General features: G+C 36.4%; 1 protein-coding gene across 5 annotated transcripts; it reads left to right on the forward strand.

The window, feature by feature from the left end:
* Positions 1-22175, forward strand: LOC118810873 (probable E3 ubiquitin-protein ligase HERC4). 5 transcript variants are annotated; one of them, XM_036574988.1, is made up of 24 exons: positions 1-434; positions 2979-3096; positions 3193-3269; positions 4438-4659; positions 5437-5528; positions 6682-6812; positions 7012-7139; positions 7861-7928; positions 8031-8143; positions 9232-9291; positions 9385-9487; positions 12121-12313; positions 12748-12905; positions 13927-14001; positions 14686-14739; positions 14825-14893; positions 15010-15147; positions 15529-15669; positions 15753-15919; positions 16672-16735; positions 16809-16867; positions 18778-18961; positions 19060-19159; positions 19998-22175. In XM_036574988.1, the coding sequence occupies exons 1-24, from the start codon at positions 194-196 to the stop codon at positions 20210-20212; spliced, it is 2970 nt and encodes a 989-aa protein (XP_036430881.1). In that variant the 5' UTR covers positions 1-193; the 3' UTR covers positions 20213-22175. The 5 variants fall into 5 exon arrangements, with proteins under 5 accessions (XP_036430881.1, XP_036430882.1, XP_036430883.1 ...); XM_036574991.1 differs by lacking the exons at positions 1-434; positions 2979-3096 and adding exons at positions 3656-3744; positions 3837-3946; XM_036574989.1 differs by lacking the exon at positions 9232-9291 and having other exon boundaries at positions 9412-9487.
* The last annotated feature ends 5 nt before the right edge of the window (positions 22176-22180 follow it).

A 22180-nucleotide genomic window follows, 5' to 3' on the forward strand; every position in this document is an offset into this window, starting at 1 on the left:
CTCTGTTTAGGGCAGAGTTTCGTTTTCCAGCTGCGCGGTCAGCTCAGCTCTCACTGCCGCTGCGCTCAGAGCAGCCGTTAGTTTACGACAGCGAGTTTAGCTGACGAGTTTAGTTGACGAGTTTAGTTTAGCTGACGAGTTTAGTTGACGAGTTTAGTTCGCGACGCTTCTGGAGCTTTTCTTTACTTCACACATGTTTTATTGGGGTGAACTGACCTCGCTGGACTGTGCTGGTGTTGGTTTGAGCTGTGGGGATGGTTTTAAACACATCCTCGGCTCTCAGAGACTCTCCGAGCTGTCTGTCAAGCGCAGCCTGCTGGCGTTTCTCACTGCAGACGGAAAGGTGACTGTGGTTTTACTGAATGGACAGAGTGAAGAAGGACAGAACAAAACACAGACGAGTAGAGGAGGAAAAGCGCCGAGTCCGTACAAGCGTGAGTGTGAATCGAGGACCACTTATTTTTATTATTATTATTCTTTTTAGGGGTCCAAGCACTGACGAAGTGCTGGTGTTCCATTATTTTGGTTAGAGTTCTGTCGTTTTACTATTATTCTTTTTCCTGCATAATAATGCATCGCATAGGCCAAATTTGTTCACAGATGTTTGCATTTTTTTTGCATTTTTCAGTGCTTGAGATGTAAACAAAGTTGTTTATAGTGATTTGAATGACTTGAATGGCCATTTCGGTGTAGTGAAACAGAAAAACATTGTAGAGAAACAGTGTTTCCTGTACAGTGGTGGTGATACCAGGAGTCAAGGTCTATAACACACATATAGCCATTTTATTTGTCCATCCAAAATCATCAGTTAGCCTATACGTGTTTTTATGTGTAATGCTGATAATGGTAAAATAGTGAAAAACATAATGTCTTTGGGGACTATTTTGCTTTACAGTGCCCCACATGTATCTTTCCACCCTTCATGAGGTTAAAGATAAGTGTGCTTTAGGCCAAAACTTTATCTCAAAACTGTACGATAAAACAATATTTCAGGCTGCAGGCAGCATGTTCACAATACATACATAATACCAGGGGTGGGATATGGCAAACATATTATATCACAATACTTCTAGACATTGTTATGATACACAATATGCAATACGATATTTTATTTTTCTGAGATTACTATTATAAAAATAATAAACCTGCTACAATGATTTTAATTCAGATTTACAAACTGCACTGCACTAAATCCAGTTAAAGAGGCCTAATTATGCTGACTTTATAATAATGAATAGTTCTGTAAGTACAGATGATATCCACAGTATGCTTAGAAATGCGTATTATCAAATAATTTAGCACAATAATGATAAAACATCACCATATTGCTCACCCCTACATAATACATTTCCTTTGGGTACTATGAATTAGAATGCCCTAGTGCCTCTCCACCATGAGAAGAGTTTAAAAGGCTAAAATTATATCTCAAAACTATCATAAAACAATGTCTCAGATATCAGGCAGCATAACTGTAAATATTGTAAGCAATAACTTTCTGTGAGGGAGCTGTCAGATGCATTAAACACTTCAGATGTCCCTCTACATTTCTAAACAGGCAGTCTTGTTGAGTTTTAGTTGAAAAAAGTATAAAAAGTATAACAGCAGTGTTGAAATATTTCATGTTGTTCTGCATGGAGAAAATGACTGCATTAGTCTGTATAAATAGAATTAATCATTCACAAATGTAATTTTTCACAAAAGCTCCTTAGGCCACCATTCATTTTGGACTCGATCAGGAGCGCCCTCTAGTGTCTGTAAAACATGGAAGACATTACTAAGTGGAGGTTCTTCTCACCAGACGTTATCTGGTGGGGACTAAGAGTTTGGACCGCGAGGACTGGTGGTCCATATATATACATTTTAATATCCTTGGTCAAAGGTCAGATTACACGTTTTGTTGATTTTCTAATTTTCTAAAACATGCATAAAAAGTACTGAAAAATATATACATATATATGCACACACACATACACACACACACACACACACACACTATATGAATAAATGTTTTGTTCGATGGGGTTGAGGTCAGGGATCTCTGTGGGCCAGTCAAGTTCTTTCACACTAAACTCACCCAGCCAGGCCTTTATGGACCTTGCTTTGTGCACTGGGGCTCAATCATGCTGAGACCGAAAAGAGTCTTCCCCAAACTGTTCCCACATAGTTGGAAGCATACAAATTGTCTAAAATGTCTTGGTCTGCTGAAGCATTAAGATTCCCCTCACTCAAACTAAGGAGTCTAGGCCAACCCCTGAAAAACAACCCCGTAGCATTATCCCTCCTCCACCAAACTTTACAGTTGGCACAATGCAGTTGGGTAATGTTCTCCTGGCATTCGCCCAAACCCAAAATTTGCCTTGGCATTGTGCATCTTAGGCTTGTGTGCAGCTTCTCGGCCATGGAAACTCATTTCGTGAAGCTCCTAATGTGCAGTTCTTTTGCTGATGTTGCTTCCAGAGGCAATTTGGAACTCTTTAGTGACTGATTCAGCAGAGGATAGGCACTGTATGCTTCTGCATTCGGCGGCCCCACTCTGTGAGTTTGTGTGATCTCCCGCTTTGTGGTTGAGCTGTTGTTGCTCCTAGATGCTTCCATCTGCAATAATAGCACATACAGTTGCCGGGGCAGATCTAGCAGCACAGAAATTTCACAAACTGACTTGTGGCGAAGGTGGCATCCTATGACAGTGGCATGTTAAAGTCACTGAGCTCATCAGTATGACCCATTTTACAGCCAGTGTTTATCTATCGAGCCTGGAAGGCTATGTGCTTAATCCACCTGTTAGCACACCTGGTGTGGCTAAAACACCTGAATTCAGTAATTAGGAGGGGTGTCCCAATACTTTTGTCTGTTTTGTTATTTATGCAGCTACTTTCTGTTAACAAGATAACTGTTAATAATTGTTAAGGTCAGTAGCATAAGTAGTATAATGAGCAAAAGGTACATCAACAATACAAATAGTTTCCTGTTTTTTCCAGGATTTAATATAACATTGAAAGAGCAAATTCACTCTCTCAGTAGTGGAAAGCACCATGTGGTGCTTGTGACACAGGCAGGGATGGTGTGGGAGTGGAGTGAGCAGTCCACCATAACCAGGTAAGTCTAACTACCAAGTACCGTGGTACATACTAGACTGTGAGATCTCTTTTTTCTGGCTATACCATGATGCATATCCTCTTTTTGCATGTGTAGGCCCTTCAAAAGCTTGACTAACAAAAAGATTGCACAAGTTGCATGTGGAGATGATCACTCAGTTGTGCTAACTAGAGGTAAAGTGAAGTTTATATTGATAAACATGCCATTTTGATGTGTCCTACTGAACAGATCATTTTTGTTCTTATGATATTGTAGCTGTTTATTTGCTTGTCATCATGCATTACAAACTTAATTCCAAAAACGTTGGGGCAGTATGTGAAATGCTAATAAAACAGACTGCAGTGATTTTTTTCTATATGAACTTCATTGTTTTTTGTAACTGTATGCTGATATGCTTGATACCTGCAGCACATTCCGAAAAAGTTGGATCAGAAAGCATGTTTACCACTGTGTTACATCACTGATCCTTTTAACAACACTTTAGAATCACAAATAATGACAAAAAGCCATCATTGATGTATTTTGAGCTTAAAATGACATGTGTTTAAATGGGCGACAGTTCTGGACTGCACCCGCACTCTCTCTTTACCCAGCCATGCTGTTGTAACTTGCAGAATGTGGCTTGTTGAAAAAGATGACATCTAAAAGGTAGTATATGTTGCTCCAAAATGTGTTCAGATTAAATAGTGCTTTGACAGATGTGCAAGTTATCCACTAATTCCTCTTTCATATCATGACAGACCCTGACTTTTGAACTTTATGCTGGTAACAATCTGGATGGTCCTTTTCTTCTTTGGCCTGGAGAACCTGCATATATGGGTGCAGCAACAGACAGTCATTATTGACAACGGTTTGTTAAAGTATTCTGAAGCTCATGTGTGATATCCATCGCAGACATATGCCAGTTTGTAATGTTTATGGTTTTTTAATGTGCTGTATGAGAAATCAAAGGCCACAGGCATTCGGTTGTGGCTTTCAGTCTTGTCCTTTTCTCTGAATTCCCTGAATGTTTTGATGACAGTATACACCGTAGTGTACATATCATCTTTTATATCCAGGCATGATTGCATCACCAACATGTTTTATGAACATTTCACAATGCTTCTTGTCTGAAATTACATCTGTCAGAACTTTTTTGGGATGTGTTGCAGGCATCAATTTCAGAATGAACATATATTTACGAAAAACAATGAAGTTGATAAAATAAAGCATTAAAAATCTGGGTAGTTTTCAAAGTGGATTTATAAATCACTGCTTTTAGTTTTCATTTGCATTTTCCCTGCTGTCCCTACTTTTTTGAAATTGGTTTTGTAATTAACAGCACTTCATATTTTCTCTTAGATGGTCAACTGTTCACGTGGGGTCAAAACTCCAGTGGTCAGCTGGGTTTGGGGAAAGATAAGCCTAGCTCTTTGTCTCCTCAGCCCCTCAAGTCTCTGGGTGGGATCCCGCTGGCTCAGATCAGCGCCGGGGGAGGCCACAGCTTCGCCCTTTCTCTCTCTGGATCTGTGTTCGGATGGGGCAGGAACAGCGCCGGACAGCTGGGCCTGGGGGACAGGGAAGGTATTGACTTCACTATGGTACTCCTGTGGTGATTTATAGGGGTGTAAAAATGCAACGGGGCTATGTCTGATGGTACATCTATGAGAAGGTAAAAATTCAACAGCAAAATATAATATTACAAAATATAACAATAGCACAATATTCATAGTCAAGGAAGGCAGAGATCAGCACATCGGCAGGTATTGATGATACAGGTAGGCGTAATCAAAACAGATTTCGAAACGTCTCAGAATATTTGAGACACTGCAAATGAGGCTTGGTATTAAAACTTTTTAAAGCATCATTTCCTTTATGCTTTCAATAATTTCCAGTTATTACATACAGTTGAAAGAAAGTTTGAACACCTCCTGGTTACATTTTTCTGACATTATAATGCACAATTTCTGTTTATTTGCTAAGTTAACATATCAAAAAAAACAAAACATTAAATATAAGAATAATAATAAGGTTTGCATTGGCCACATTTTATGTTTTGTTTTTTTCCACTGTGTAAAATTCAGCAAATAAACAGTAATTAAAATGCATTAAAATGTGTGTTCACTGTTGAGGGATGCCCAAACATTTGCACTCAACTAAATGTGCTTGTTTCTGTACCTACTAGAGATATAAAAAAATATATAAGCCTAGATCCTGCATGAATCTAGAAGAAAAAGGCCTAAAAAGTGATACGGCGGGCAAAAATCTGTGCACTTGACAGTCGGTGTTGAGTCCTGGATTTTACCTGATCTGGCAGCCATGTGGATCCACATATTACTAAGTTCACTGTGTCTTTCACAGATAGGTATGTTCCTGTCTGTGTGAAGAGCTTGAACCAGAAGAAGACAGTGTTCATCTCGTGTGGAGAGGACCATACTGCTGTTCTAACAAAGGTTGGTTCAGATGTTTCCAGTGCAGTCAATGAAAACCGCCAGGCAGCTTAACCCCTTAAAATCCCGGGCTTATTACATACTAAGGCATATTATTCAGTTACTACAGGGACTTCAGTGAAAACTGGCTGAGCTGTTTTTAGGTTATAGAAGTGTGTAATAAAATCTTTCAATTTTAGCAATTGTAGCGTTGTTATAAATTATGATATTTGCAACCAAGTTATTGGGGTCCGATTGCTTTGGAGTGTTGTTTATGTACTGAATCCTGCATCACAGGTCTTACAGGATTGAATCTACTTATTCATACACATAATGCTGCCAATTCTCACACATGGGCTATAAGACTCTCTCTTTTAGGTCTAATCTCACATTACAATTGACAATTTTTCATGGGTTTTTAATCTCTCCTCTAATGGCTGACTGCTGAATCTGAATGCTGTAGAGTAGAGATTGGCAATATTATGATTTAGTATCATTATCATGCATCATGAATTATGTCACAATACTCTTTTCTGAGCATAACGTGGATATCGTCAGCCCTTAAAGAGTACTGACTTACTACGTTTCATTACAAAGTGAGCATAATTAGGCCTGTTTAATTGGATATAGTGCAGTGCAGTTTGTAAAACACTGAATAAAAATCATTGTAGTTGTAGGTTTATTATTATTACCATTATTACAATTGCTGTTATTGTTTTTTTTAATATGTGGCACTATTTGTTCTATTTTGTCTGTTCCAGCTTATTAAATAAAAAAATGTTAAAATATCGTGATGCATATGTTTTGTGAAAATGTGAAGTATTGTGATATTATATTTTTGCCATATTGCCCACATCTATCTTTAAATTTCCTATTACTGCTTAGCACTTTAGCTTCACTCTGGACTCAATTACCTAAACTATTTTCTTTACTCTCTGTAATTGGACTGTATTCCCCCCCTCATTAGAGTAGGTTGACCAGTTCAGGGGAGAGCTAACAACACATTTTCAATGCTGAACAAGTACAGAACTTCCTAGCTTTTAGTCTTTGTTCCTCTGAAGGCTTAAACAATGTAACTCTTCATCAAGTCACCTGTGACAGAACATTATTTTATAGGTAAGCAAAGCCAAACATATTTTTTCCACATTATATTTTACTTATATATTTACATTTTTAGGGAGGTCTGTTGTTCACATTCGGGTTGGGATGTTACGGGCAGCTCGGGCATAATTCACTCAGAGATGAACATCGACCTCGTCTGCTGGGTGGACTCTGGGGGTCAAAAGTGTCCCAAATAGCCTGTGGACGGTAAATAACTGCACCAAAGTGCTGCCGCCTTAAGATAGTATGTCCTGGAATACTTATTATTGCTTATTCTGCTACTCTGGGAAATTAAATTAAAGATGCTGATGTTAAATATTTAAGTTGAGCATCATCCAGATACAGAGGGTGGTAGCATTGTCATACAGAACTAGTTGAAATGTGTAATTGTTCTTTTGAATTCAAGACATCACACACTGGCACTGGTTGGATCATCAAAAACGATCTACTCATTTGGATGTGGAGAGCAAGGACAGCTGGGAAATGGACAGCAAACCAATCAGTGTGTGCCATTGCCTGTATGCCTGCCAGCAGGTTTGTGCAGTAATAAATTATCTTTAGAAATGAAGCGAGTGTATTTACTGCAGTGAAGAAGTGTTTATCATTTTACAGTTGTATGCAAAAGCTTGGTCACCCCTGGCCAAATGGCATATTTTGTTCCTTTTTGAAGTAAAAAGAAGTAACACAACCTCTGCAAGTATTTTTTTAAAATATAGTATGTTGCTGGTGATTTTATTGCATGGTTATTTTACATCTAATTCACTAAAAACAAAGAGATAAAGATAAAATAGTAATTGTAGGATGTCCAAACATTTGGACTCACTGCTACGTCAGTACACCCCCTTATAGACATATTACATATATAGTGCTGCAGCACTTTTCATATACCAGTGCTAGGAAGGTCTCTCCTGCCTCAACTGAATCCTTAGCTTTGAGAGTTTTAAAAATATTACGATTTTATGCATTCAAAATCTGTTCAAAGCTGTGTTTGCTAGTCATGTACTGACTAGAGATTTCGAGTTATGCTCAAAATAAGCTAAAATTGACACCACTGAAACAATCACTACTGAAACATTTGGCAAAGTTTCATTAGTGTTATGATTGTTTTATTAGTGACGAAATTAATGTTTCAATCATTTGCATTAATAAAGTAGACATACCAGCCAGTTAAAAGGCTGAAATATGTTTTGAACTCTGACTTTATTCTGATTCAGTAGTATGACCCATATAACCACATTGTAATGTTGTTAAACAGAATGCAGCCCTAATCAGACAGTGGAGAAAATTATGGCTGGAGGAAATCTTTCTGTTGCCTGTTTCCAGGTGAGCAAGAGTCCTCAGTGATGTCTTTTTTTCTCTTATAGTTTATAGATCTACATAGATTGTTTTTTTTTTCAACTGTGGTAAATGTTCTGTGTATCTAAGGATGGTGAGATCTCAGCAGGTTCATGCAAAGAGATGTCAGTATTGGATGATGGAATTATTGACAGATGGATTTTAGACTGCGAGAAAGCAAAAGCGTGGAACAAAGTGAAAAGGTATACGTAAATGCATCATAGCACTTGCACACTTTTCTAGACCAGTGTTTCTCAACTCTGGTCCCGGAGGCTCACTGTCCCGCACATTTTAAGGCTTTTCCTGCTTTAACACAGCCACTTTAGCTTGACTGGGCTGTTAATGAGATATTGGTTGGATCAGGTCTGTTGGGAGCAGGGAAAACACTAAGAAGTACAGGGCAGTGGGCCTCCAGTACCAGCATTGAGAAACACTGTTTTAGACCACACAGAATTCTTTTACTGTGAATGTGGACTCAGGTTGGCCATCATGAGTGTGAACGTTACAGAAGAGGCCAATTCTGAGTCAGTACCAACTCCAGTCATTAGTTTTGTGTCAGGGAAAATAAAATTTGAAGAAGGGGATCAGTAGGAGATCATATTTCCTACAGAGTGTCAGAGTGGGACGTTTAGGCTAGAACATCTGGGTGAATATTGCTAACACAGAGAGTTAGGAACTCGCTTTTATATTTCATCCAAAAGTCCATAGCTTTTACTGTAAGGAACCCCATAACTATACTGGGCAAGGTTGACTTGCCCATGCTAGACTAACCAACAGCACAGTAAAGTTTTTCCCTTGAGGCCTCGTGTCGGATAGTCAAACCTGCTTTATTTCAGTGCAATGGCAGTGTTAACCTAAATGGCACTCTGTTATCTGATGGTAACAAAAAAAATGCAGTTCCCAAGAGTCACTGACATTATGTTCTCCATCAGAGAGACACTATTATACACCCACACACACCTTAGCTGCCTTTGACATTTCTCACGAGCATCTAAATTGGCTAAAGGAGATATTTACCTCTGCATAAGGCAGGAGAAAGTCAAAGGAACTTAAGTCTCTTCAAATCATGTGTATAACCATCAGTTAAGCGTGATGGATGATAATTGCATGTTTAGGAATATATAACAACATCAGGAGCGGGTACTTTGTTTTTGATTGAAAGCATCACTAATCATGCTTTTTTCCTGATGCTAAAAAATTAATAAGATGTATGTAATGGTCATTTTGACTGGAAATGTTTCACTTTGCATAAGACCAATTATCCAGCTTGTTAGTTTCTCTGTCTTAATAGTGAAATCAAGAAAATGTTCTCATCAGCATCGTGTATCAATGGCAGCTTCATTGACAAAAGGTATAAATGGATTTTGTGACTCTTTTCAGAATTTGTGTTCGTGATTGTTTCAGCGTATTAATCTCTGATATTGTTCACTTGTATCATTAACAGTGATAAACATTATAAAATGTCCGAAAGGCATTCTGGTCTGGATTTGTCTTTGGCTCGTCTTGCTTTTGAGAAGCTGGCCCAAAAGCAGAAGATTCTACTGGAGGTACAGCTCTGTTGATAACATGCTATAGACTGAATTTTATTTCAGTAGTAGAGACATGATTTTAAGTTGACCTTTTACTATGAGACTCTAGACATCATTTTAGCTTGACTTGTGACTATGAGACTATAGACATAATTTTAGGTTGACTTGTGACTATAAGACTATAGCAACATTTATGTTGACTTGTGACTGAGACTCTAGATGTCATTTTGAGTCGACTTCTGACTATGAGACTATAGACATCATTTTAAGTTGACTCGTGACTGAGACTCTAGACGTCATTTTGAGTCGACTTGTGACTGTGAGACTGTAGACGTCATTTTGAGTCGACTTGTGACTGAGACTATAGACGCCATTTTAAGTTGACTTGTGACTGAGACTCTAGACGTCATTTTGAGTCGACTTGTGACTGTGAGACTATAGACGTCATTTTGAGTCGACTTGTGACTGAGACTATAGACGTCATTTTGAGTTGACTTGTGACTGTGAGACTATAGACGTCATTTTGAGTTGACTAGTGACTGTGAGACTATAGACGTCATTTTAAGTCGACTTGTGACTGAGACTATAGACGTCATTTTGAGTTGACTTGTGACTGTGAGACTATAGACGTCATTTTAAGTCGACTTGTGACTGAGACTATAGACGTCATTTTGAGTCGACTTGTGACTGTGAGACTATAGACGTCATTTTAAGTCGACTTGTGACTGAGACTATAGATGTCATTTTGAGTCGACTTGTGACTGTGAGACTATAGACGTCATTTTGAGTTGACTTGTGACTGAGACTCTAGACGTCATTTTGAGTCGACTTGTGACTGTGAGACTATAGACGTCATTTTAAGTCGACTTGTGACTGAGACTATAGACGTCATTTTGAGTTGACTTGTGACTGTGAGACTATAGACGTCATTTTGAGTTGACTTGTGACTGTGAGACTATAGACGTCATTTTAAGTCGACTTGTGACTGAGACTATAGACGTCATTTTGAGTTGACTTGTGACTGTGAGACTATAGACGTCATTTTAAGTCGACTTGTGACTGAGACTATAGACGTCATTTTGAGTTGACTTGTGACTGTGAGACTATAGACGTCATTTTAAGTCGACTTGTGACTGAGACTATAGACGTCATTTTGAGTTGACTAGTGACTGTGAGACTATAGACGTCATTTTAAGTCGACTTGTGACTGAGACTATAGACGTCATTTTGAGTTGACTTGTGACTGTGAGACTATAGACGTCATTTTAAGTCGACTTGTGACTGAGACTATAGACGTCATTTTGAGTTGACTTGTGACTGTGAGACTATAGACGTCATTTTGAGTTGACTTGTGACTGTGAGACTATAGACGTCATTTTAAGTTGACGAGACTGTGAGACTATAGACGTCATTTTGAGTCGACTTGTGACTGAGACTATAGACATAATTTTGAGTTGACTTGTGACTGTGAGACTATAGACGACATTTTAAGTTGACGAGACTGTGAGACTATAGACGTCATTTTGAGTCGACTTGTGACTGAGACTATAGACATAATTTTGAGTTGACTTGTGACTGTGAGACTATAGACGTCATTTTGAGTTGACTTGTGACTGAGACTATAGACATAATTTTGAGTTGACTTGTGACTGTGAGACTATAGACGTCATTTTGAGTTGACTTGTGACTGTGAGACTATAGACGTCATTTTGAGTTGATTTGTGACTGAGACTATAGACCTCATTTTGAGTTGACTTGTGACTGTGAGACTATAGACGTCATTTTGAGTTGACTTGTGACTGTGAGACTATAGACGTCATTTTGAGTTGACTTGTGACTGAGACTATAGACATAATTTTGAGTTGACTTGTGACTGTGAGACTATAGACGTCATTTTGAGTTGACTTGTGACTGAGACTATAGACGTCATTTTGAGTTGACTTGTGACTGTGAGACTATAGACGTCATTTTGAGTTGACTTGTGACTGAGACTATAGACGTCATTTTGAGTTGACTTGTGACTGTGAGACTATAGACGTCATTTTGAGTTGACTTGTGACTGAGACTATAGACGTCATTTTGAGTTGACTTGTGACTGAGACTATAGACATAATTTTGAGTTGACTTGTGACTGTGAGACTATAGACGTCATTTTGAGTTGACTTGTGACTGAGACTATAGACGTCATTTTGAGTTGACTTGTGACTGTGAGACTATAGACGTCATTTTGAGTTGACTTGTGACTGAGACTATAGACGTCATTTTGAGTTGATTTGTGACTGTGAGACTATAGACATCATTTTGAGTTGATTTGTGACTGAGACTATAGACGTCATTTTGAGTTGACTTGTGACTGTGAGACTATAGACGTCATTTTGAGTTGACTTGTGACTGAGACTATAGACGTCATTTTGAGTTGACTTGTGACTGAGACTATAGACATAATTTTGAGTTGACTTGTGACTGTGAGACTATAGACGTCATTTTGAGTTGACTTGTGACTGTGAGACTATAGACGTCATTTTGAGTTGACTTGTGACTGTGAGACTATAGACGTCATTTTAAGTTGACTTATGACTGAGACTATAGACGTCATTTTAAGTTGACTTATGACTATGAGGCTGAAATCAGGGGTTGAATTTTCCTCTCAGGTGGAAAGTGTAGTGAAGCAGAATCTGCTCTGGTCTCTGGGCTCCACTGCTGCTGGTGTCGAAGCTCTGAGAGTTTACCTCATCCTGCCCGAGCTCCTCAGAGTGCTGATCAAACAGCAGCGTGGAAGGCAGCTCGCTGTAGAGCTGGCTTCTGCCATTTTACACCTGGATCAGGAGTCACTGAGTGTCTTAAGTAGGTCCCCATTTAGAGACCTTGATGTTTATGACATATGTGTTTTTTACAAACATTCAATAGAGATATAAAGTAAAAATATTCTCAGATTCCGTTGAAACATTCTTTAAGAATGTTCTACTCTGAACACCGTGTTGAATTACTTAAAATGTGAACATCATTTCAGCATAAATCACAACACAGTTATTGGCCAAAGTATCTAGTAATGTAATAAATATTACATCAGTGTGGAAATTATCTATACATTTCAATCGAATAAATTTAATGCATCATTTTTGTATTGTGTGTAATGAATGTAACAGCATTGCTACAAGCTTATTTATTCACTTTATGTATGTATGGGTGTATCTATGCATGTATATATAATTTACATGATCTTTTAAACAGCAGTTTAAAAAAGTTGCACATGCTCTTGTCTTGTAAAATGTCCTCAGGAAGCCTGTGGACCACACTGCCCTATTACTACTACAGAACGCTGGTGAAGGTGTTTCACTCTGTATCGGCACACTTCATCACCCAGATGACAACTAGGATATGCAACCGCTGGGATGAAGCATCATTTCCTCTAAAGGTTCTGCACGAACTGTATGATGTGAGGATTAAAGATTTCATTCATCTTTTCCTCTTATCACTCCCTTCATTCTCACCCTCTTCCACAGACACACTCACACACCTCCTGTTAGACAGACTTTTCTTTTTTTACATAAACATCTATTCATATAACGGTCTTTATCAGATTATTATTATTATTATTATTATTATTATTATTATTATTATTATCCAATACTTTAATGTTATCAGATTATTATTATCTGATACAATTTTTTGCTATTATCAGATTATTATCATCATCTAATGATTTAATGCTGTTATTATTATTATTATTATTATTATTATCTAATTATTTACTGCCTTTTCAGATTAATCTAATCTAATGATTCCATGTTGTTATCAGATTATTGTCTAATTCTTTCGTGTTCTTAAAAAATAATCAAATTATTTAATGCTATTATCCAATTATTATCATCATCTAATGATTAAATGCTATTATCAGATTATTATCATTATCTAATGATTTAATGCTGTTATCATTATTATTATTATTATTATTATTATTATTATTTACTGTCTTTTCAGATTAATCTAGTCTAATAATTTCATGTTGTTATCAGATTATTGTCTAATTATTTCATGTTATCAAGATATTATCTAATTATTTAATGCTATTATTTGATTATTATCATTATCTAATGATTTACTGCTGTTATCAGATTATTATTATAACAATCTAATGATTCTGCCATTTGCAGATTTGGTTAATCTTATCTAATAATTTCATGTTGTTACCAGATTATTGTCTAATTATTTTGTGTTATCAAGATATTATCTATCGTATTATCTATCAGCATTTTATTGCTGTTATTAGATTATTACTATCTGACAATTTAATGTCAATATCTGATTAATATTGTCTTATTAATTATCTAATGTGTTAATGTTACATTCATCTTATTATTTTCTAGTGATATCAGTCATTATTGGATTATTAGTGTGATTAAATGTCATTGTCATTGCAATATTTGGGCATTTTAAAGTTTTATACTTTCATGCAGATTAATAGCAGGAGAGCCACACGGTTGATGGATGATTATTTCTACGTTAAAGAGCTCTCTGAGTTCTTTTGTTCGGTAAGTACTGAAATAATTCAACAGCAATTAATATTCACATACATACTGGTGAAAGTGTAACATTCAGGCAGCTGCAAAGAGAAAATTAAGACTTACACTATAAATGTTTTAAATGTTTTCTTTTCTGTAACACATTTTAAACTCGTCCCAGTGTTTAGTTGTTCCTAATGTTCCTAACACCAGTGTTTATAATGTAAATGATTATTGATTAGTGTTTTTCTTTTATTATCATTATTATTATTTTGTAGTTGATGATATAGTTTAGATTTCCATAGTTTGCTCTCAACAAACACTGTGACTTGTTTAAACAGGGCTATAGAACAGCCAACAGCTTGTCTGTGGAATAAAACTATAAAAATGTTAAATGGCACAGTTGTTTTTAAATCAGAATGTTTAGCCTTTTTCAGGTGTAGATTATAGATTTTACATAGGCAGGTTTAAGATGTCTATGCATCCAGGCCTCCAGTGTCCAGACATCTATTCATCATTTCATAATTTGAAAAAACTTACTAAAAATGTAACAATAAGTCAGGATGTGGACATACAAAAGAATTTAAGCCAGTAACTGAACTAAAATTAGAATACAAAATCGACTGTCAGTGATATGTGACATGCCTACGACTGCTGAAGGTTTGTTGTGCTGTATGCGCCGTATTTATTTTACTGTGTTTTGCATTTAAACAGATTCCATATTTCTTCAGTGATCAGCAAAAATGTCTAGTTTTCCAGAACTTTATGGTATTCAGTCTTGATTCGTTTGCATATTGCATATTACATTTCCTGTTTTGTAATGTTAAATGATTTATTTATTTATTTGCTTTAGAAAAATGTGGACTCTCTTTGTTGTTACCCTTTCATTGTTGACATGAGGTCTAAATGCATTCTTTTCAGAGTAAGTAGACTCACTCAGTCAGACGCCGCAGAGGCTGTATTCAAATCCACTCCATCAGTCATAATTAATCTTTAGTGTATTAATGTGTCGTTTTATTTATTATTTTGTGTCTCAAGTTTTTGCTGGAAAGACAAAAGAATGTGGATCCTCCACTCGCCTGTGAAAACTCACTGTGTGTGAGGAGAGAAATGGTGCTGGCAGATACTCTGACACACCTGAGAACAAATCCTCCTGACTTCTCCCTCCCATTAAAGGTCTGTAACAGTTTGTTGTTTGTGTTATTAAAGGAATTAAACTTAGGTAAAATTAACTAAAATGAATTTATCAATCAGTCGATCAGTTAAACAGTATATCAATCAATCAATCTATCTGTCTGTCTATCTGTCTACCTATCCATCTGTCTGTCTGTCTATCTGTCCATCGGTCTGTCTATCTATTTATCTATCTATCTATCTATGTATCTATCTATCTATCTATCTATCTATCTATCTATCTATCTGTCTGTCCGTCTATCTATCTATCTATCTATCTATCTATCTATCTATCTATCTGTCTGTCTGTCCGTCTATCTGCCTGCCTATCTATCTATCTATCTATCTATCTATCTATCTATCTATCGTTGTCTCTTTTTAAAGGTGAAGTTTTTACTGGAGGATGGGTTTGATGCTGGAGGTTTGCGTACAGAATTCTTCAGACTGCTCAGTCAGGATATAAGAAAAGCCTCCGGCGTGATTCGAGCATCTGAAGACTCAGGACTCTTCTGGTTCTCTGCTGATGTGAGTCTACAGTCAATATGTGACTTTTCTCAGAATGATTGCTCTTGTATGGCAAATGAATAGAAATATACCGTCTGTTGTAGACCTCTGGTACCAGCGATGAGTTTTACTACCTTGGCGTCATCTGTGGAATGGCCTTGTATAATCACTGTCATCTAAACATCGGCTTCCCGTTGGCACTGTTCAAGAAGCTACTGTGCCTGAGTCCCACTCTCAGTGACCTGGAGGAGCTGTCCCCAGCGGAGGCCAGGTTCAGATCCATTGTCTGTTCACCCCTTAAACCCTCACTACCATGAATATTCAGTAGCTGCTGTGAAACTAATGTGTGTTTTGTAGTTATGAGAGTGAGGAACTAAATGTGAGGACTGACATATATATTGGCGTAATAGCAGTTACTAAATGATTTATAGTAGTCTATTATATAGTTTATTATATAGTTATACAGTTTATATCATTTTTAATAGTTATTGAATGATATACAGCAGTTCTTGAATGATTTATAGTAGTTATTGAATATTTTAGTAGTTACTAAACAATTTATAGTAGTTACTAAATGATTTACAGCAGTAACTGAATGATATGTAGCGGTTACAGAATGATTTGTAGTAGTTACAGAATAATATATAGTAGTTACTGAATGATTTGTAGTAGTTATAGAATAATATATAGTAGTTACTGAATGATTTGTAGTTATTGCGCAATATATATTAGTTACTGATTAATATATTGTAGTTACTGAATAATTTAAAGCAGTTACTCAACAATAAGTCTAGTATTCAAATGGTAATGTTAAAAAGACTTTACAAACCAAGTCATCTTGTTTTTACCCTAGTATCTTGTATGTTACTTTATTTTTGTGTTGTCAACAACTATGAGCATCTTTGGGTTATTAAAAGGCCCTATATGGATCTATAGAAATTCTTCTTCTTCGTCTTCTTTGTATTATTATTATTATTTTCATTTTTATTTTTTTTAAGTTTATTGTTTTTGTTGCTTCCTCAGGTCTCTGAGAAATGTACTGATGGAAGATGAGGAAGTTGAGGAGATTCTTTGTTTGGATTTCACAGTAAGAAATCATTATGTTTATTACTGTACATTTAGGTTTTGAAGTATATGTATGTGAGTATAGTTTCTTTCAGATACAGGGCAAAGAGCTCATTCCGAATGGAAGGGAAATCCCTGTCACCAAAGTCAACAGGTATGGTTTCTTTGTTGTTTTTTACTTATCCCTCACACACAGCAATCTATACACATAATGATGTTCATGAAAAACAGGCTCATTTGCATTAAACTGTGTCTGACACTGAAGGGAGATGTCTCAATGTCTTGCCGCCTGTGCTGTCTCATAATCAGTGCCTTAGAAGGCAGAGACATGATGAAGGTACCTGCAACCAAAACGCATTTGAGATGTGCTTCGAAGGCAGTGATGCATCATGTCGTTGCCAACATAGACACTTCACTGCTAGTCGTTAACATTAGACGTCAGCATCTTTTACTCAGAGAAAAAGTCTTTTAAGAAGTCTAGCATGCTGAATGTTTTATAACCAAAATAAAAAAGTATTGTATTTGTACACAAACTGCTCTCCTCATAATACATTTATCAAGAAAATAGACTTCAGATTTTCAGAATTAATTCAAGAAAAGACCAAGGATCAGACTCAAAGCTTTACAAAGAGAGACTAATAAATGTGGCCTAGCTTTACCAAATTTTAGGTTATATTTTTGGTTCTTTCAACTTCGCTCATTTAGCACTTGCTTGAAAGTTGACTCCCAGATTGTGGTGGCAAATATCAGTGCATCCACATCGGCTACAGGATTTACTGTTCACCAGTATTTCTAAAAAGGATCAAAAGTTTAAATTCAATGCCATAGTGGCAAAATGTGTGGGGAGACATCTGTAAATATATGGGTGGTCCATTGAAGTTCTCAGCAGAATCTACAATCTGGAACAATGACTTTTTACAAACAAGAGGCAAACCAAGGCATGGTCAGACCAAGGAGTACATAAATTTGGTGATACTTTCAATGATCAAGGTCATTTACAGTCATTTCAGATTTAAAATAATCGTGTAATCTTCCTGGTTACTTTTATTTTCTGTACTTATAACTGAGAAGTGCATTATGGGGTTATGGAATTCAATGGAACCTCAACGTTAACCAGTACCCATTAATGGATTGTTTCATGTCAAAACACAGGGAATCGTTTCATTTACATATATAATAGATTACTTGCTTATTCAGCTCATAAGGTCTCCACCAATTATGAAGAATATTATAGAATATTTATATACAGCCTCAACAGCTACCAGGAAATCCATTCTTCAATCCTAGTTTGAGGCAGCAGGCCTACTTAAAAGAATCTGATACACAGATTTTAAAAACACAGTGTTATTAGAGATTAACAAAGTCAACTCTAGAATGATTAGAGACTGGACAGATATTTTTGATAGGCTTCCAGTATTAACAATAAAACAAAAAGAAGTGAGATTATGCTATAATTTTGATGATAGGGATGTAGCATAACCTTGGACAAAATTGTGTTGATATGTTTTCAAATATGCTCCACTGACTGATCATTTTTGCCTTAATTTGACTGTTTAGGTCATCATAACCTCTTCTTCTCATATATTTTAGATTTTTTTAACCCATTAAATGTACACTTCTGTAACCAAACAATAGCTCAGCCAGTTTGCATTGCAGTCTCTGTAGTTACTGAATCTGCAGTTACTGGGATTTTAGGTGGTTAATATTATTATTTTACCCCCCCCCACACTTTATGGCAGGCCCTGGCAATGTACATAGTTCTGTAATGTTCATTGTTTAATGCAGATAAAATAAATAAAAACTATTGGTCACTTTCTCTTCCACTGTGTCAGTGTTGATGTTTTTTCCTAACCAGATCGGCGCTGACACAAAACATTATGGGATATGAAATGCAGTGAAGGATACATTTATGCTGCCTTTCTAAATGGCCAAATGGAGGAATCTCAGCAAGCAGAACGTTTCATTCGGATATGACTCAGTGCCTCCCATGCCTCAGAATACTGTATGAGTAGGCAGCATTTATCACGTTTTTGACACAGCCTCTGTTTATTCATTCTTTTGCAGGCAGAAATATGTGGACTTGTATGTTGACTTTTTTCTTAACAAGTCAGTGGAGTATCAGTTCAAGGAATTTGCGAGAGGATTTTCTTGTGGAAACTGCTCCGACTTCTGGAGGATTTTTCTGCCTGAAGAACTCAGGCTTCAACTCTACGGCACATCTCAATATGAGTGGGAAGAACTCCGAAGGGTAAAACACAAACTGTTTTGATAGTCTGTGCTATTTTGCTTAATTATGTTATTTTGATTGAACAGTAGATTTTTTTTTGCATGTCATATTTCCCTCAGATTGCCACTTATGAACACTGTGGACCCTTGGATGAACTGGTTCAGAATTTCTGGACTGTTTTCTGTGAGCTGTCTGAAGAACATAAGAAGAAGTTTCTGAGTAAGTTAAAGAGTTTGATAAAAGTAAAACAAATATCATTTTTTATTATTTTTATTTATTATTTATGTGATCAAGTTACTCTGATGATATTTATGTATATATAAATATATATATATATATATATATATATATATATATACACACACACACACACAAACGTATATCATTGCTCACCAAATAGAACCAATAGAAATGCTCCATAATTGCTCCGAAAATTGTCTGTAAATGTACTATTTTCTTTGGTGATATGAAATAATGGAAATATATATAAAGAAAATTAACATGAAATAAAATATTGGTAATACAAAATATAACACAAATTAGGCTATTATCGCTACTATGTTAGCATTCCAATTAGTTTTTATTGGATATTATAGTTTCTATTGTTCAGTAGTTTGGAATCACTTGTCAAATGAATAATTGTCATTTATAAGTTACAGTGTAGTTTGAAATGTCATTAACTAGAAACCAAAACATAAACTAATGGTTTGTTCACAACTTAAAGCATTTTGGGAACTATGCTCTTATAACTTCCTACAAATAGTTTGAAACTTACAGAATGTTTGTATGATATTTTACATGTACCTGCAACAAAACTGAGTTTATATTATTAAACAGTGATTCCAAATGCTTGTACGATAGTGTAGGCAACAAAAGATGTACAGGTAAGAAGGTAAGCTTTTCAGATCTATCGTAATTGTTGTGCACAAATCTGGTCTATGCAAAATGTTTCATTAGAATTGTATTTCCCTTAATTTAAACTAGAATGTATAATGTGGAGTATAGAGTATTAGGAGGCTGGCTGAGCGTCCCTGAGATTTTTATTTTTTTTTTACAGTTTTCATGTATGCAACAGACCGCTTGCCTGTGGGGGGCCTCTCTCAACTACGCCTGATACTTGTGAGATGTGACTATGAAAATGCAGACGAGCGTTTCCCAGTGGCTCAGACCTGCTTCGGCACACTGCATCTTCCAAACTACAGCAACATCCAGATACTTCGAGACAGACTAATTCACGCCATCACCTGTTGCGAGGTTTTTGGGAAGGCATAGAAAGTCATTTGATCTGTTCGGTCAGGTGTTAGTGGAGATATGAGATGTCTTTTAACAGACTAAGAGTAAAAACCTATCATGGTCCATGAACCTAGGTGATTGTGTATCAAGATTACAGAGGTCATAGAGGACTACTGTGTAAATAACCTCAGTTTTTATTTGTTGATATTCACTGGATGTTACAAATTATGTTTGGTTGTTAATATCTTTTTTTTTAATATATTAAAGGGGCATTCTGGCCTAAAACTAGCATTGCTATGTTATTTGTTGTTAGAGCAGTATTAGATCCCCTGCCTAGTTAGATAGAATTCACAATTTTAAATATTTTCAGGTTTTGAAAATACTTTCAGTGTTCTCTCACTACAGTACCCAGCATGCATTAAGCAAATACATCATTGCACATCCCTGTGGTGTCAACCAATCCTGACTGCTAGCATAACAACTGATCTGTAGGCTGATTAATGCAACTGTGCTAGCATTACTGTAACTCTTACTTCTGTTGTCAAACAAGACACAAAATGGACACTTGGGACAAGAATTTCACCCACAGAAAATGAGCCAAATATCTAGAGAGCCAGGTAGCTACCTTGCTAACTTGCTAACAATGATGATTTGAACGCAGTTACTAAAATTATACAGCTGCAAAAAGATATTTGGCTTCCCAGCAGTAACATTAGCTGCCTGGCTTCTTTCCGCATTCGACAACTGGTGAGAAAAAAATTTTAACAGTCCGTCCCCAAAAAATGACCCCTTAGCAGATGCAGTGTTTCGAAGGTTTCTCCCACCTTCAAGAAACATTATCAGAAAGGGGGGGTTAGTCTTTAAAATAGATAATCAATCCAAAAGATTGGATTGTAAAAACACTTCAAATGCTTAAAAAAGTAATAATAATAATAATCATAATAGTAAATGTAATAGTTAATAAATATCAATAAACGCTTAAATTTTCAACAATATAATAACTTAATAAATAACAAATGAAATAGGGATAAAATGATCAGTTAATGAAATAAATAAAGGAATATAAGATGTAAAACAATAACTTGCCACTAGTTAAGAAGTAAAAGTTGATAATAAAGGTGGCAATAAAATACATATTATATTATAACGAGGTCCGATATGTATTTCGTGTTCAACCAACCACTTTATGCCTCCTTCAACCACTTTATGCCTCCTTATATCTACACTTTATCAGCTCCACTTACCATTTAGGAGCAGCATCTGTTTCTACTTTGTTAGCCAACAGGACCATCAAAGAGCAGGTATTATTCTGGATGGTGGATCATTCTCAGCAACGTATTAGTGGCATTTTAGTGTGTGTTGCAGTGGTACATGTGGATCAGACACCGCAGTGATGCTGGTGAGCAAATTATTCTCTATGATGCTGGTTGTATGACTCTTAGCCCTGCTAGAAAAACCAGCACAGAGCAGCATGGCTGGTCACCACCAGAACCAGAATATGCTGTGTTTTGATGCTGCAACTAGCAGGACCATGCTAGGATGACCGGTTAAGCCAGAACCAGACCAGCATAAACCAGCATGAAATGCTTGCTGGTCTTTGTTGTTGTTTTCAGCAAGGAGACAACCACAGGTCATCTAATCATATGAAGGCCACAGCCACGAAGACAAGACAGAGTTGTTTTTCTTCAACAGTACAGTAGAGAATACTTTTTATTACAGGATAAATATATTTCCGTGTTGTACTTCAACAAATATTCATTTTAACATTTAAACACCTTTTTAAAAATGCAATACATTTTTGACATTACAAGAATGAATTTAGCTCAGGAAGAGTTTCACTTTCTCACATTATTCTTCCCCAACCTACATAAGTCAGCTGGGTTGTGGAAGAGTCCCCTGGCAAAAAACAAACAAATAAGCAAAACTAACAAAACAAAAAAATTACTAATGGGGTTCTACATGCTGGTGCTTCGCATCAGTGGCACATTGTGTCCATGTTTAATAAGG

This window comes from Colossoma macropomum, unplaced genomic scaffold (genome assembly GCF_904425465.1).
Source record: "Colossoma macropomum unplaced genomic scaffold, Colossoma_macropomum, whole genome shotgun sequence".
NCBI classification, from domain to species: Eukaryota; Metazoa; Chordata; class Actinopteri; order Characiformes; family Serrasalmidae; genus Colossoma; species Colossoma macropomum.

Coding starts and splice junctions, on each gene's coding strand:
- LOC118810873 (XM_036574988.1), top strand. CDS start 194: ATGTTTTATTGGGGTGAACTGACCTCGCTGGACTGTGCTGGTGTTGGT. Junction 16,736..16,808: donor TTCTTTGTTTGGATTTCACA/GTAAGAAATCAT, acceptor AGTTTCTTTCAG/ATACAGGGCAAAGAGCTCAT. Junction 19,160..19,997: donor ACATAAGAAGAAGTTTCTGA/GTAAGTTAAAGA, acceptor TTTTTTTTACAG/TTTTCATGTATGCAACAGAC.